Source organism: Didymella exigua, assembly GCF_010094145.1.
Source record: "Didymella exigua CBS 183.55 unplaced genomic scaffold M421scaffold_1, whole genome shotgun sequence".
In the NCBI taxonomy this organism is placed as follows: domain Eukaryota; kingdom Fungi; phylum Ascomycota; class Dothideomycetes; order Pleosporales; family Didymellaceae; genus Didymella; species Didymella exigua.
Window position 1 is genome coordinate 1,141,866 of NW_022984775.1, and position 15,566 is coordinate 1,157,431.

The 15,566-nt window shown below is 57.4% G+C and overlaps 8 protein-coding genes across 8 annotated transcripts; 5 read left to right on the top strand and 3 right to left on the bottom strand.

Annotated features, from left to right (window-relative positions):
• Positions 1 to 479: 479 nt before the first annotated feature.
• M421DRAFT_51218 (lytic polysaccharide monooxygenase) lies at positions 480 to 1,829 on the top strand (the record flags this gene model as incomplete). Its single annotated transcript, XM_033594910.1, has 1 exon — positions 480 to 1,829. One exon carries the CDS (start codon positions 480 to 482, stop codon positions 1,827 to 1,829), a length of 1,350 nt encoding a protein of 449 aa, XP_033454498.1.
• Positions 1,830 to 3,136: 1,307 nt separating this feature from the next.
• M421DRAFT_116750 (uncharacterized protein) lies at positions 3,137 to 5,154 on the bottom strand. Its single transcript, XM_033587257.1, has 4 exons — positions 4,680 to 5,154; positions 4,556 to 4,629; positions 4,270 to 4,481; positions 3,137 to 4,145 (listed from the first exon to the last, which is right to left on the bottom strand). The coding sequence occupies exons 1-4, from the start codon at positions 4,787 to 4,789 to the stop codon at positions 3,252 to 3,254; spliced, it is 1,290 nt and encodes a 429-aa protein (XP_033454499.1). The 5' UTR covers positions 4,790 to 5,154; the 3' UTR covers positions 3,137 to 3,251.
• On the top strand, positions 4,680 to 5,410 carry M421DRAFT_116826 (uncharacterized protein). The gene has a single exon (XM_033587258.1). It carries the CDS (start codon positions 4,865 to 4,867, stop codon positions 5,369 to 5,371), a length of 507 nt encoding a protein of 168 aa, XP_033454500.1. The 5' UTR covers positions 4,680 to 4,864; the 3' UTR covers positions 5,372 to 5,410.
• M421DRAFT_415290 (uncharacterized protein) lies at positions 5,245 to 6,048 on the bottom strand. The gene is made up of 5 exons (XM_033590643.1): positions 5,945 to 6,048; positions 5,867 to 5,893; positions 5,783 to 5,812; positions 5,640 to 5,730; positions 5,245 to 5,591 (listed from the first exon to the last, which is right to left on the bottom strand). Exons 1-5 carry the CDS (start codon positions 6,006 to 6,008, stop codon positions 5,450 to 5,452), a joined length of 354 nt encoding a protein of 117 aa, XP_033454501.1. The 5' UTR covers positions 6,009 to 6,048; the 3' UTR covers positions 5,245 to 5,449.
• An 824-nt stretch (positions 6,049 to 6,872) lies between these two features.
• Positions 6,873 to 9,124, top strand: M421DRAFT_88252 (uncharacterized protein; the record flags this gene model as incomplete). Its single annotated transcript, XM_033597648.1, has 2 exons — positions 6,873 to 7,991; positions 8,039 to 9,124. 2 exons carry the CDS (start codon positions 6,873 to 6,875, stop codon positions 9,122 to 9,124), a joined length of 2,205 nt encoding a protein of 734 aa, XP_033454502.1.
• Positions 9,125 to 9,892: 768 nt separating this feature from the next.
• Positions 9,893 to 10,486, bottom strand: M421DRAFT_37695 (uncharacterized protein; the record flags this gene model as incomplete). The annotated part of the gene is made up of 1 exon (XM_033589816.1): positions 9,893 to 10,486. A coding segment is annotated over one exon (594 nt), but the record flags the coding sequence as incomplete, so codon positions are not given.
• A 689-nt stretch (positions 10,487 to 11,175) lies between these two features.
• M421DRAFT_50420 (octanoyltransferase) lies at positions 11,176 to 11,889 on the top strand (the record flags this gene model as incomplete). Its single annotated transcript, XM_033594827.1, has 1 exon — positions 11,176 to 11,889. The coding sequence occupies one exon, from the start codon at positions 11,176 to 11,178 to the stop codon at positions 11,887 to 11,889; it is 714 nt and encodes a 237-aa protein (XP_033454504.1).
• A 1,445-nt stretch (positions 11,890 to 13,334) lies between these two features.
• On the top strand, positions 13,335 to 15,318 carry M421DRAFT_415293 (glucose/galactose transporter). The gene is made up of 6 exons (XM_033590644.1): positions 13,335 to 13,359; positions 13,417 to 13,711; positions 13,759 to 13,880; positions 13,926 to 14,151; positions 14,202 to 14,407; positions 14,453 to 15,318. The coding sequence occupies exons 2-6, from the start codon at positions 13,550 to 13,552 to the stop codon at positions 15,201 to 15,203; spliced, it is 1,467 nt and encodes a 488-aa protein (XP_033454505.1). The 5' UTR covers positions 13,335 to 13,359; positions 13,417 to 13,549; the 3' UTR covers positions 15,204 to 15,318.
• The last annotated feature ends 248 nt before the right edge of the window (positions 15,319 to 15,566 follow it).

Genomic DNA, 15,566 nt, shown 5'->3' on the forward strand with positions numbered 1-15,566 from the left:
GGCAAACCTCGAGTCTTCGACTCCCACAGCCTGCCAGTTTAGGCGATGTCGCATGATGTACCTGCGTCACCCCTGCGAAGGTACCGGCCTTTCTTTGGCTCACAGTCTTGGTCACACCTGGACCGCCAGTTTCAGTGTTCACTGTGTAGGCGCTCGCCGTGGTGGAGCTGTCCACGTCTCTCAAGGCCGTTGTTTTGCGTTCAGTCTGTCGTCTTCCAGACAAGTGGTTTGATTAGGGGATTGCCGTAGTAAACTCGCTGGAAGTATAGTGGCGCATAGAGCAATGCGGCCTGGCATCTTATATAAACGTTTGCCAGAGCCTCCTTCTTGGCTCATCACACAACACGCTCTCTCAGCAGCTTCTACCTTCTTCGCATTTGCATTCTTCTCCTTCCCGCTAGCTGGTCTAGTCCGTTTTTCTTCATACATCACAGTCATTAACACATCATCTTGAAGATATCCAGCACATCACCATCACCATGTCTCTCCGATCAGTTCTTCTGGCCACTGCCACCCTCTGCGCATACATCGCCAACGCCCACATCATCATGGACCAGCCTGTTCCATACAGCGTTGACAAAATCGACAACAGCCCTATCACAAGTTCACAGTTCCCCTGCAAGTCTCAGAATGGGTTCACTGTTTCTACAATGAACAATATGGCTGTGGGTTCGCAACAGACCATCAAGTTCAAAGGCACAGCAGTCCACGGTGGTGGCTCTTGCCAGCTTTCCGTCACAACCGACACCGAACCCACGGAAAACTCCAAGTTCAAGGTCATTAAGTCCATCGAGGGAGGCTGCCCCGGTGTTGACGGCACCACCAACGAGTACCAGTTCGAGCTCCCCGACAGCATTCCCAATGGCAAGGCTACCTTTGCGTGGACTTGGTTCTCCAAGATGTCTGGTGCTCCTGAGCTGTACATGAACTGCGCTCCTATCGAGGTCACTGGCGGTGCAAGCGACACCACCGCTTTCGACGCTCTTCCCGATATGCTCGTTGCCAACATTGGCGAGGGTTGCACAACTGCTCAGAACTTTGCTACTGAATTCCCTGCTCCCGGCTCCGTTGTCGAGAAGGGCAACACCAACGACCAGAAGGCTCCTACAGGTAGCTGCGGCGCCACTGGCACCACTCCTGCTGACCCTTCATCTCCTGCTAGCTCTGGTGCCCCCGCTTCCTCTGCTGGTGGCCAGGCTTCTGCTGCTCCTTCTTCCGCTGGTGGCAACGACGGCATGTACACTCCCCCCGCTGGCGCTGGTACTACCTCTGCTGCTGCCACCTCTGCTGCTGCCACCTCTGCTGCTGCCGCTCCGTCCTCTGCTGCCGGTGGTGCCTCTGGATATGCCTCTACTCCCGTGGCTACATCCAAGGCTGCTGCTACATCCAAGGCTGCTGCTACTTCCGCAGCTGCCACAGGTGGAGCTGGCGGTGTCTTCGCCCCTGGAGCCTCCAGCGCCGCTCCCGTTGCTTCGACCCAGACCACTCTCGTCACTGTCACCGGGACGCCCTCCACACCTGTCAAAACGACAGCCGCTGCCTCCAAGCCTGCCGCCACTACTTCTGCTGCTGGCACTGGCACCTCGGGCGCCACACCCACCACTGCACCCGCCGCTGGTGGCTCTAGCTCCACCACATGCTCCACCAACGGTGCCATTCTCTGCAACGGTACCAGCCAATTCGGCATCTGCAACAATGGATCTGTCGTGTGGCAGGCCGTCGCCGCTGGAACAACTTGCTCCAACGGCACTATCTCAAAGCGCGCCTACAACGGGCGTGTCGTCCGCCGCCACCGCCGCAGCTTTGTTGGCCACGTCCACAAGCACTAAGCCGCCCATTCCAATTCTTCGGAGACGCTCCATGATATTGATATCGCTTGATATTTTTTCCAGTCACTCGCTTGCTACTTTTTAGGGGACGAGGTCTGCGACCGAGATTGTTGTTGTACATTAGACTTTCGCTGAGAGACGCATTGCATTACTGGCGCTTGGGAGGAGGCACTGGATCATCTCCAGACAGCCACATGTTGATATGAAAACGAACTACATACAGAATGACCTTCAGAATATATATATGCACTTCAACCACTTTCCGCGCACTTCCCATGCTCGTGATTCTCTCGACGGTATCTCAACAACGCAATGATCCCGTAGCTTCTCACGACCACTCTTTGCACCGCCCACCACCACACCATAAGAAACCCCTCTCCAGCGAAACAACCGACGCCCAGTCTCCCCCCCTTCTGCCCCTCCACAACACCTTCCGAGGCAACGAAAACGCCAAAGTTCAGCCCTCGTGCCTCAGCACGCCCGCATGAAACTGTACCTGTCTCCGCACTCCGCACCGCCCCCTCTCCGCCACACTACGCGCCGGCACACCCATGCTACGGCGCAGTGGCCCAGGCAGCGGACTCCAGACCCCAAAGACTGATCGGCGCGCTGGAATAGCGCGCCTGAAGACCCAGCCACCGCGCTGCTGAACCTTAATACAGGGCAGTGGCATGCTGGATGTGCGGTTCATGCGCGGGCGAGGCGCGGGGGAAGAAATCCTTGCGAAGCTAAAAGGAAGACCAAGGACTGCCATGTTCAGGGCAGCAGCTGGCGGTGGAGAACGGGGATGAGTGGACTTGAGGTGCTGGGTAGCGCGCTGTGGCGGTGGGGTTTTTTTGGGGCGGCGAGATTCGGGTGGGATGGGTGGATGGAGAGGTACTATCAAGCGGCTGTGCTTGTTGATGCTTTTGCAGGTCTGGCGGCGTGTTGAGCGGGCTTAAGGAGATGGGTTGCTTGGAGGGGAGCGATGGAATGGGAAGCACGGGGTTGTGGTGCGGATGGCGATTGGCTTGTATTCCTATTTTCTTTGCCTTCCAGTGTCAGTCTTTGTCTTGCTGGTAGTTGGGAATATTTTTTCAAGCTTCACTGCCGATACTGTTGAGATTCCGGATTGTGAGTCTGACGATCTGGGCGAGGTTTTCCTGCGCGCGGACAAGAGCAATATGTGCAGGTGTAGGAGCAAGTCGGCATGATGCAGAGACGCAAGGCAGAAAGGAAAAAGCTCGAGTACAGTAGGGGAAAGACGCAGCAAGACCGCCGCCGCTCTTCCTCTACTACAATACTCAATTCGTCAGGCCGTGGAAGGTTTGCTAGTGACTTCCTCCCGTATCCTCACGTCCCCAAAGGTGACTGCTGATATGTCCTGTCGCACAAATAGCTTCCATCTCTTCTATCGATCTGCACACATCACCTCAACCTCGTTTACTCGACATCCAGCCCCACGCCCCTCTCAGCCCTCACCTGCATAGCCTCAAACGCCCTCCTAATCGCAAGACTGACCTGCGTCCACCCTAGAACCTCGTTGTGCCCGCCAAACCGCACAACCTCCAACTCACACATGCGCTCGCCCCGCGCATCCTCGACGCGCTTGAACGCAAAAGCGCCCCTCTTCACCCTCTCAGCGCCGTGGATACTCCTCCTTTCTTCCCTTGCGCTCACACCCTCCTCGGCCAACATCGTGCTCTGCAGGGGCTGGAAAAGCGCTTCGGACTGGCGGAAATCAATGTCCTGGTCATTACGCGCGTGGAGCAGGGTGAGGCGGATCGGAGTCTTGGAGGTGGCGGTCAGAGTAAGGAGAGCGCGCAGGCGCGGCAACGTCGGCCAGTGGTCCACGATGCGTCCGAGCAGGAAATTGGCGACGCGGCGGTAGCCTCGCAGCGGCCGCAGGACGGGGATGAAGCCCCCGGCCTTGTAGGTCTCGAGCAGCGTCGCCAGATCGCGGAACGGCGCGACGAGGATGATGCCCGCGAAGCCGGCGTGGGACTTTGGCAGCGGCGAGACTTGGGTTAGATCCGCGGGCAGCTCGGGGGATGAGGGGTCGGCGAAGTACAGGGCTGAGGCGGCGGTGACGGCTGTGCCGAGGCTTTGGCCGAGCAGCACGGTGCGGGCTGGAGGGTGGTTGAGGGTGGTTTCGATGTAGTGGAGGAGAGAGATGGCGTCAGTGATGAGGCCGGTTTCTGTGGGGAGGTGAGGGGGGTTGTTCAGTGTAGAGAGTCCGAAGCCCCGGTAGTCGCAGGTTAGAAGGTGGGTGTGGGGGATGCCGGAGATTGAACGGTAGGATGATGGACGCCAGCCTTGGCCAACATGGCCTGCGTTCTGTGTTGACGTTAGATCAATCGGCGAATCAGAGGCATCATGCGGAAGCTCCAGACGTAGACGCAAGTAGCAGACTTGAGGTCCGTCCAATGTTTGAACACATGATGCGGATACTTTGACTTACCCCGTGAAAATTGACAACGATTCTTGACTCGGGATCCGTTCTGAGTAATTTCTCTCCCATGGTTCCCTTGAGCTCATCTGCGACCTCTCCAGTCGTAGTGCCCATAGCCAGCTGCTCCTCGTTCTGCAGATACACGTCTAAGGGAAGCACGTGCCAGCAAAACAGTTGCTCGCTGTCTGACGTCTCGAGGTAGAAAGGCTGCACCTGGCCCTCTGGAACCTCGTTAGTACGAGTTCCTCGGTCGATGGCTGAGAATTGCTGATTTGAAGGATGCGGAAAGACTGACTAGCGAATCCGAACTCCTCCGGATTTGAGACATTGTGCCAGAAGTTTGTGTTGAACTTGTGGGCGTAAAGAGCACTATACAGATTGTCAGCTCATGTCGTCTCACGAATCACAATGCCACGTACTGTCGTTGTATCGTTGGGAAGCACAGCGCTACCAGGAACGCAGCCCATAGCATACCCAGGCCGGCCAATGACCAGTAGGCCTTGACGAAGATTGGCTTGAGTGCCGGCATATCTGCGTACAGCGAAACGCGGTCCTGAGATTAAGACTGCGGAGAAGGCCTGGACTGAAGGCTACTTGAACGTTAATGCGACATCTGCGCAGATGGATAGGAGGCGGCCTGATGAAGCTGCAGGTGATTCGAGATAAGTTGGTGCTGTTTGAGACTAGCTCGAATCGGAAGTCGCCGGTTGCTGATGTAAAGAACTTGTGTAAAGTGGTTTACACCAACGTAAGCTACAGGCTTCTTTCACGAGCTAGTTTGACGTCTGATCGGTTATTTCGTGGACCTGGGAGAGACGATAGTCTCGAAAGCTTCGTAGCTGGTGGTGAAACAGTCAAGTCACCTCAGCACTGTCACATGGTAGTCGATTTTACGTTTAGACTCATTGTGATTCGACTGGGCCGGCTGACACAGCCAAGTCCAGAGTACGAATTGTCGTATTCAAAAGGTGGCGAAGATGAAATGCCCATCAACACTTGGACCGACCATGTGGTTGAGGGTACAGGGCTGTTCTGCCCTGCCCTGCTTTATGACATTCTTGTCACTTTAAACTGCGTCCTCAACGCTATATGTACATGCTCGCTGTTGTAAAACTGCAACGGTGTTGTACATGTGTAGGCCAACCGAGGTCGCCTCTGCCTCTCCATCCCCCCCCCATAGATTCATCCCCTAGTTCTTCTCGACGCGAGAGGCCTTCAAGCTCTGGTACTGTCGCGACAGGATAGTAGGGCGGCTGTTGATGCTGCCGAAGGCTTGGGTAACGATGGGCGAGCTGTCCGTGCGGATGGTGGTGCCAATGGCCATGAAGAAGCTGTGGCGACCAGTCAGTTTGAACGCGCATTCGGGAGGCCTTGCATACCCAAAGGTCGCTGCAGATCCTGCCATGTACTGTCCAAGAGTCCGCAGCATGCCGTTTGGCCCGGGTCCGAATCGAACGATGTTTGTGAAGCCTAGCATCGTCAGCACAGGGCTCCTGGTGTATGCTATGGGTGGTGTGCGCACCGAAAATAAAGCCAATGATGAGACCCACAGCTATGCAGACTGTCAGAGAGCCATTTGCGTCATGTCAAGTCGTTGTCGACATACATCCACCCATCATGCCACCCATCTTCACTGCAGGCCGTTAGCCGACTTCGCAATGCAGCTTGTCTGCAGCAAACATACGCTTGTCGAGTGTGGAGGGGCCATGTGCGCCGCCTCCAGGCATAGCTCCTACAGGTACTGGCATCGCAACAGTTGTGTTAGACGTTTGTAGAGCACTAATGCGGAGAGCAACACGACACCAATCCGGACAGCAACACGGCACCAAGCCTCACTTTGCCCCAGCGGCCAGACACGTGACCTTGGACTGAACCGAGTGCACTGCACGGCAAGGAAAGGTCTGCGACTACATCTCGTCGTGTCTGGCACCGCGTATCGATGCATACGTGACTCTCGCAGCCGTCGTGTCCACAGACGACGTGCCCTGCTACTTGTTCCACTGCACGTCATTCTGCCCGTTGTGTCCAGCGCTGTCTCGTCTGCGCGCCTCACGGCTCTCAAGCGAACGACCAGGCCAGGCCTACCGGCCAGGACGGCCAGGACCAACGACCTCCCTCCCGCCCCAGGTATCCAAGCACCTCGAAACGCGAACCCGCCCACCACGCTCCACCCGCCAGCCTGCACACGGCCTCGCCATCGCCATCGCCCTGCCTGTCTGGCTCTGCTGCTGCTGCTGCTACCCGCCGCACGCCATCTGCACTGAGCAGGCCTGCATCGACCGCCGTCGCACGGGCTCCCGGAGAGTTGACAGCACACGACAGAGAGACGACCTCGCCGCAGGCCGCCTGCTCTGCACCCACTGCACCGCCTGAGTGCTGCACTGCACTGCACTGCACCGCGACGCATGCGCGCCTGAGCTGACGGCCGACTGTTGCTGCCCTGTCCTGCTGTATTCTTCTGGTTCTGGTGGTTTGCGCGGCTGCCACGCTGTCTCGCTGCGGCGCCCAGGACGGAGACACGGACATCCACAAAAAGTGACGCCGCACGACCCTGAGCATCAATAACGCAACCACCGCTTTCGGAAACCGGCCGCCCGCCGCTCGCCCTCCAAATGACGGCCGTCGCTCCTCCTGTGCAATCCTTCCAGAACATCAACCGGCAGGCATGGAGCGCTGAGGGAGGCGCCAACGGCGCCATGTACATGCCGCGGAAGAGCGCCCAGCGGACAAACTCATCCTCGTCCCTGTCGTCGCAGGCCTCGTCCACGTCCACCATATCGGCCGCCTCCACCCAGTCGCAGCCGCAGCCCAACGGCCTGGCGCTCCCGAACGGCACCGACGGCAGCGCCTGGGCCGCCCGCAAGACAAAAGGGCCCAAGGGCCTCTACCCAGCAACCAAGACCGAGCCTGTCGCAGGCCTCTCCATTGCCCGCCCGCAGCAAATCGCCACTGCAGGGCCTGGCGCATCCGCCGCCTCTGCCATGAGCGCGCTGCAGGCACCCTCCGCCATGCTCCCCTCGCAGCAGAATGCGGTCCTGCCGTCGCAGCAGAATGGCGTGCAGCGACAGGCAGGGGAGAGCACCGCCATCCTGCACCTGATACCCATGAACGGCACATTCGAGCGCAAGACCATCACCGTCCCGTTCTTCCCAGACGTTCTCCGCATCGGTCGCCAGACCAACAACAAGACAATACCGACACCACTCAACGGGTACTTTGACTCGAAAGTACTGTCTCGACAGCACGCAGAAGTGTGGGCAGACCGCAATGGCAAGATATGGATCCGCGACGTCAAGTCGTCCAACGGCACTTTTGTCAACGGACAGCGACTGTCACAAGAGAACCGCGACTCAGAACCTCATGAGCTTCGAGAACAGGACATGCTGGAGCTCGGAATCGACATTGTCAGCGAGGACCAGAAGACCATTGTGCACCACAAGGTTGCTGCTCGTGTCGAGCATGCTGGCATCTACGCCCGCTCACCCAACGAGGCACTCGACCTTAATTTTGGCGAACTGGACAGCAATCAGATGCAGAACATGATGGCAGCAAACGGTCAACAGCAGTTGGCGAACATGCGTGGCCGCACGCCCAGCCAAGGCTCGATGAATGGACAACGCATGCAAATGGCTGGCGGTGTGCAGGCGTACCAGAACGCTATGCAGCAGCCACGCCACCCCAACTTCTGGCTGCAACCAATCACCATGGAACAGGTGGTCAAGAAACTAAATGTGAGTGCCTCGTGCAAAACAGATGCCACCCGTACTAATACTCGCAGGCGGAGATGAAGGCTGCCAAGCAGCAGTCACAAGAGCTGCAGCAGGCCCATCAGTACATCAATGCTATCCTATCGTCAGAGCCGAAGAAGGAGCCGGCCAAACAGTCTCCCGCCAACTCGGTAAGGATCTCGCCGATCAAGGATATCAACCTAAAAGCTAGATTCTCCGACCCTCCAGCTCCTCCACCGCAGCAGCCTTTGCCCGAGAAGCCAAACGCTGCGTCGTCACTCAAGAGGTCAGACACTGAGCGCCCCAAGGCGGCGTCACCTGTAAGGTCAGACGCACAGATGTCGTCTCTCACTGAAGCTCTGAACAACGCCAAGAAAGAGATCGAGACTCAAGGTCACAGGCTGCGGGACCTGGAAACGTTACTGAGCGAGGAGCGACGTGCGAGGGAAGCTGCCGAGGAGCGGGCTCACCGCCTTGAGACTGAGTCGATCAGGGAACTTGAGCATGAGAGGGAAGTGGAAGAGGAGGCGAAAGAAGAAGCCCCCGTGGTTGAAGAGACGGGCAATACCGGCCTAGAGAACGGCTCTGCGTCACCCACCGCTGATGCCACGGCACGCCTGCAACACCGCCTCGAAGCTATGATGTTGGAAATGAGCGAGATGAAGCAACAGATGGAGCGATACCGCGAGCGTGCTGAAGTTGCAGAGTCTGACCGCAAGAGTCTGGCCGAGATGATTGAGAACATCAGAAAAGACAATGCGAAGTTGAGCAGTGGTGGCAGCAGGAGGCGAAGCCGAAGTGGTGGTGATGGAGCTAGGGACATCAGAGGAGGTGGTGTCGATGGCCCCGAAGACGAAAACGACACCGAGGAGGGCGAGATCGTCATCATCAAGGACCGTGACGTTGATGAGGTCAGAGCAGGCACACTGTCTCGAAGAGCAAGCCACCAGAATGGGCATGCTGTAGACGGCGAGGTCAAGGAGACCTCGAAGCCGTCCAACGCCCTCTCAATTCAGCGTCACAGCAGCGCTGATCTGATGTATCACGGCGGGCCAGTCGGTGCTATTGTGACAGTAGTCGCCATCGGTGTGGCTGTTATGGCTATGCTCAACCAGTATCCAAAGGCCGAGCGCTGAGTGAGGGGAACCATATCGCCTCAACCAACACCAACACGGAGGCCAACCTTGAAGAGTTGGAGCTGAGCAACGTGGGTCGAGGCATGACCAGGAGCAAGCCAGTCGCATACATGCGCTGGCTCGACCCTGTCCTGGCTTCATCATAGCCACAACGAAGCAGACTTGCTCGTCACGGTATCGACAAAGGCTCAAGACCTCGCAGGATACCACCACCGCCAAGCGCCGCCTTCACGAGTACGACAAGGCCACGAAGACGCACACGACTATCAATTTGCACTCACGCAACGAAGGAAGATTCAAATAGAGTCCCGCACCACGCATTCGTGGTACCCATCTAGCATATTTTTTCCACAGGCGCTGCATAATCGGGCCTACTAGAGACGCCAGATTCTGCCACGGGCCCTCGGCAAGGGCGTACGGAGGCGTTAATAATTGTTTTCCTAGCCGGCGTTTCTTTGGATTGGATCGACGCCCCTAGAGGGTTCTCATGGGGGCACCGTGCGAGGCAGCCATCCCGTACCATTCACTGTAACAGCTAGCGAACCTTTCCTTTGTAACATGATGAAGTTGTCTACTTTGGGTCTTGGATGATGATGGCATGCAGAGAGCCTCTTGTGGCTTGTATTTTGGACATGGAGCAGAGGGAGAGTTTCTACTTCAATGATACATATTTGAACGAGTCGGTTGGCTTCGGTGGTACTGCTGGTGACTGGACTGGGTATCTGCAACGCTGGTATCGCGGTGAAGGGTGGAAGGCATGGCTTATACCAGCCCGATGCTCACCGTCACCGTGCTGAGCACGCGTATCCGCGTCTCCGGCATGTCTTCTCCCTCGTCTTCTGGCTCCCCGTCTGGACTCGGCTGCATCTCCACGTCGTCAATCGCTTGCACGCGACCCATCTCCACCCGCACGCGGCAATCATCCTCGCCTTGGAACTTCACACCCAGCTCCAGCGCCCGCGGTATCGCCCGCCCCGTCGCTTTCAAGTAGACTTCCTCACCCCCGCCTCCAGTCTCCCTCTTTCCCCTCGCTCTCCCCGCACCCTCGGCGATGCTGGCTTCGACGTCCGCCGCCGAGAGTCGCCCGTTTGCTTCCAGCTGCCCGCGACCCCTCCCTCTAGACCCCCTCCCGCGGCCTCGCACTTCACTCGCGGATTGCGCAGCGCGTCTCTGCGTCTGCGCGAGCAGCGCGCGGATCCGCTTGCACGTCGGTATGAACGGCGAGGTGCGCGTGATGTATAGCACCTTTGGCTTTTCAGCGCTGGCGAACGGACTCGGCAGCGCCGCGTGCAACAGCGGGCGTTTCGAGATGATGGCGTTGGAAGGCAGGCGCGCGCGTTTCAAGGAAGGCGTGCGGGCTGTCTTGAGCGCGTTGGGTGCGTGTTGTGAGATCGTGGGATTGCGGGCTCCGTCTGCGCGCAAGGGGTCTGTGGTTCGCGCTGTGACGGTGCCGGCGTTTGTCTGCGGCGCTTTTGTGCCGTGGGCGCTTGTCGTTGCTTCTGCGTCGGTTGCAGTGGACGATGGGAGCGCTTGGCTGCAGAGTGGGGTGTTGGCTGCAGGTGTGTCTTGGGGTTGGTGCGGGTGCGGGTGCGATGCGGGTTGGGACTTGGACTCGCCGCTTCGTGTGCGCTTCTGGCCTACCATGGTGGTGTGTTGGAGGCTGTGGTGCGTAGAGGAGGCTGTGGTGCGTAGAGGAGGTGCGTAGAGGGGCTTTTGTTGGCGGAAGGTAGACGCGACTTTTGGCAGGCGCGACTGAACTTCTTTGCTTATCGATAAAGCTACAACGTCACAGGGCAAGAGCACCCCTCGACTGCACTTAAGCTTGCCCCTAGCACCGTAATTTCACTGTAATTTCGTATTGGAGCAGAGTGCATGGCTGGTCCTCTGCGCCTGCAACGTCCATTCCGTTAAAAGAGCAGGACGTCGGCCTTCCTATGGCTTCTTTTAACAGCCGCTGTCCAGGCTGAGGCAAACTGCGGCTATTGACGCAATAACATACATCTAGACGCTTCATCTTCCCTCCCAACAGCCCCATTGCACAGCAACCCGCAATGGCGCAAGTCCTCCGCCACATGCACCTACCGGGCATAGTCCCCTACTCGACAGCCGCGCGCCTGCAAGAATCCCTCGTCGCGCGCTTCCTCGCCTCCAAGCCGCCCTCCAACGCGCCCGCGCCGTCGCCGCACATCATCACCGCCCAGTTCGCTCCCGTGTACACGTGCGGCCGCCGAGAAATCGGCACCGTCTCGCCGGAGCAGCAGCAACACCTCCGCGCCAACGGGCGCGCCGCCTTCGTCGAGGCCATGCGCGGCGGGCAGACCACCTTCCACGGGCCCGGCCAGCTCGTCGCGTACCCCATCATCGACTTGCGCGCCCACAAGCTCACGCCGCGCGACTACGTCTGTCTGCTGGAGAAGTCGCTGATTGCGACGTGTGCGCGGTACGGTATCGAAGCCATGACGACGGAACACACGGGGGTGTGGACCAGCCCGGATGACAAGATTGCCGCGATTGGAGTGCATATGCGGAGGAACGTCACGAGTCATGGGGTTGGGCTGAATGTGGGGACCGATCTGTCGTGGTTTGATCGGATTGTTGCGTGTGGACTGGAGGGGAAGAGGACGACTAGCTTCGAGGCGCAGGGTGTGGTGGGGAAAAGTGTCGAAGAGGTTGCGAGAGAATATGTGAGAGAGATTGCCGCTCGTCTGCGGGGGGTGGAGACGGTGGAGATGGTGGGCGAAGAAGAGGTTGCTGGGTATCTGTAGGCATGATCGAGCTGGCTCGCAGACGAGCTGTTGTGACACGCGCATCGATGGCCCTGGTGAACAGAAGGACTGAGAGCGACAAACGAATCTGGACGAACGCCGTCTTCGGTCGGCCTTGCGTCTTGGTGAACTATGGAACATCGCAGTGGAGGGGACTTTGAAAACTACGGAACGCCGGGCTGAAGATGACTAGTCCATGCCTTAATCGTGGGTAGAAGTAACGTCCGACCAACTTTTACAAAATGGATCGATACACCAGCCCAAAACACCTTCAGAATACCCAGATCAATCGTCTTGGCTCTACCTCACGCGGTGCCACGATGCCCAGCTCTCAACAGGACCCAATAGCATGCCTGAGATGTGGAGTCGATAACTCCAGCCGGGGTTTCTCCCCATGGGCACGCATCGCCAACAACAAAATCATCACGCTATCGATGCGGCTCAGCGAGGCTCAACTGGAGCACTGGAGCAGCAGCTAAACGTGGCATGGTCGAAAAAGAAAAACCCTCCAACAACCACTCTTTGCTACATCTTGCGTGTCTGCCAAGTGTCTCGGATGTGCTATGGTTTGCGTGAAAGTGGGCTCGCAGATCAGCAAGCTTGGAACAGCGATGCTTGCGTGTCCGACAATCTTCCCGCAGAGACACTCGCTCAGAGTCAGAGCCAAAACGAGGACCAAGGCCGGCATCGATCAGGCCTCGAATTGCTTCATTGGACAGCCAAGCACGTTCCAAGGTCTTGACATGTCGAGGTTGGCGCGCGGACCATGCCATCCAGCACTTTTGACGCTAGCATGAGGCTCTGGCGGCATGGCGCCGCCTCTTGAACATCATCGACCAAACAAATGAGCGATTTCTTACTGGGCCTGCCAAGTGAGCCGCTGGAGAAGCTCTTGTGAGCTTCTAGCGCATTTCGATCTTGGGATGTAGTTGGAGGGGAAGTGCGTGTCTAGCTTCACGATATGCACTGCGCCTCGCGACCGCTTGCACGCATATCCTGCACGCTACGTCAACAGCTGATATACCTTGGACGCCGCGACACCTCAAGGAATGTGCGCCGGTGACAGGAGGCGACTCGTGATCATGTCTGGAGGAAGACTTCAGGCTCATGCGTCTGTAACGGCCACCGATCCTAACGGACCATTGACTCCACATTGCCAGCCATGTCGACAAGTTCGTGATGAGCTCAAAGTGGGGAACGACTTTCCCATGGGGTGCCGTGCAGTTGATAGCCAAGACACGCCATCACATCCCACGCTACTCCAGCTCTCCTCATCCCCATAGGCACAATAGCGCGACCACAAGGCACCACGCCTCCGTTACATCGGTGGCCCGAGCACACAGCTAGTTCACCAAGCTCCTGGAAGAATTGCCCCATCAGTACTACCTCGTCGATTTACTGGTGTAATGGCGTGGGCCCGAACACACCCTCAGAGAGAGGCGGCTCAAAGGCCAAGCGAGAGCTACAAGGGTACGTCTGTTGGCACCTTGGAAGCACCGCGGGACTTGGGACTACCAACAACAGCAGGAACTCAGCGTCGGATCTGTATATAATCACCATGGCGTCCGTACGAATGGAAACAGCAGCCCAAGCTCGGTGTTACTCATCTACGGTCTGATCAACACTTTCATCTTCCAATATCAGTCACGGCCGATACATCATGGGCAGGTTCAACTTCAGCAAGAGCGATTCATCGTCCACCGAAAGCGAGCGGCACCCATCAGCAGTCGAAGCTATGGAGAATGCTTCCAGGAGGAAGAGTCTGGATGATCATGCCGTCACCGGTGCTGGCGAGATCACAACTAGGCAGTCCATCATTCCTGTAGGTCAACATGTGGATGTTCATGAATTTGTTACTAACCTGTTCAGGTATCTCTCGTCACAATCCTCTTCTTCATGTGGGGCTTCGCCTACGGCCTCCTCGACGTCTTGAACAAGCACTTCCAGGAGACTCTCCATGTCACTGCTGCGCAATCATCTGGCCTTCAAGCGTAAGTACATCACCGCCAGTACATCATCAACGCTGATAGCCCCAGTGCATACTTTGGAGCCTACTTCATCGGTCCTCTTACGTACAGTGGTTGGATCGTCCGCAAGTTCGGATACCGGTGGACTTTCATAACCGGACTCTGCATCTACGGCGTAGGAGCTCTGCTCTTCTGGCCCAGCGGTGTCAAGAGGTCGTTTGGTGGCTTCTGCGGTGCCATGTTCGTTGTTGGTTCGGGTCTTAGCACCCTTGAGACATCTGCCAATCCTTTCATCGTATGTTCCTGGAGAGCCTTTGTCTACCGTACTGCAGCTGACGATGATAGGCTACTTGTGGTCCTCCTAGATGGATGGAACTCCGTCTCAACTTGGCTCAAGCTTTCCAGGCTATCGGCAGTGTCGTCGCACCCGTCCTCGCATCCTTCGTTCTCTTCAAGAATGTCAACAACAACTCTCTGCAGAGCGTGCAGTGGGTGTATCTCGGCATCGCCTGCTTCGTATTCGCTTTAGCCGTCGTCTTCTTCTTTGCTCCGTAAGTCCTCACCCCGTCCAAACTTTCATCCCTAACACTTCCCAGCATCCCCGAAATCACAGATGCCGACGTCGCTGCGCAGTCGGAAAAGACCGAGTCTTCCACCGGCTACGTCGACAAGCCCTTTCGCCACCAGTACACGCTCTTCTGGGGCGTGGCCGCCCAGTTCTGCTACGTCGGTGCCCAAGTCGCAGTCGCGGGCTTCTTCATCCACTACGTGACCGAAGTCAAGCCCAGCCTCACCACGGCCGACGGATCCAACCTGCTCGCCGTCGCGCAGGCGTTGTTCGCCGTGGGCCGCTTCGTCGCCAGTCTGATGATGAAGTGGGTCAAGCCGCGCTTCATCCTGCTCGGGTTCCTGACCGGGTGTGTCATCTTCATCACCGCGGCGATTCCCACCACGGGCGATGCCGCCATCGCGATGCTGTGCATGGTGTTGTTCTTCGAGTCGTGCATCTTCCCGACCATCTTCACTCTCTCCCTTCGCGGCCTCGGACGCCACACTAAGCGCGGTGCGTCGCTGCTTGTTGCGTCCGTGTCGGGCGGTGCCGTATTCCCGCCCATGCTCGGTGCGGTGGTGGATGCGAGGAACACGAGGGTTGCGATGGCGGTTCCGCTTGGAGGGTTTCTGATTGCGTACTCGTTCCCTGTCTACCTTAATCTTTTCAAGGCGAAGGAGCTGGATGCTTTCAACCAGAGCAAGGTCGGTGTTGCGGCTGGGCCGACTGACAAGGCTGTTGAGGCTGAGTTGTTTGAGGAGAAGAGTGGAGGTGTTGGTCGTGTTGAGAAGGTCTAAGATCACCTGGCGGTGAGAATGCCTTCCCTGACCCGGCCTTTGCTGATGTGTTCATGATAGACGATTGATATAGCTATAGACTATGATATATGATAACGACGTATGTGCTCTCGACAACTACCAATTCCTTCACCTTCACCCTTGCTTCTCAATCTCAAAGAGGACACAGCCAACGAGAGACAAGATTTCGGTTCATGAACGACAAACCGACACATGCCACAGCATGTGTCGCGTGCCCGACCACAACAGATTGGGCACAGATACGCAACTCGATTGCCGAAGCTCGAGCAGAAGAGCCAGAAGACACCACAAGGACGAAACGATCTTCCTCGCACAGCACACGAACACGTCACACGAAGGAGC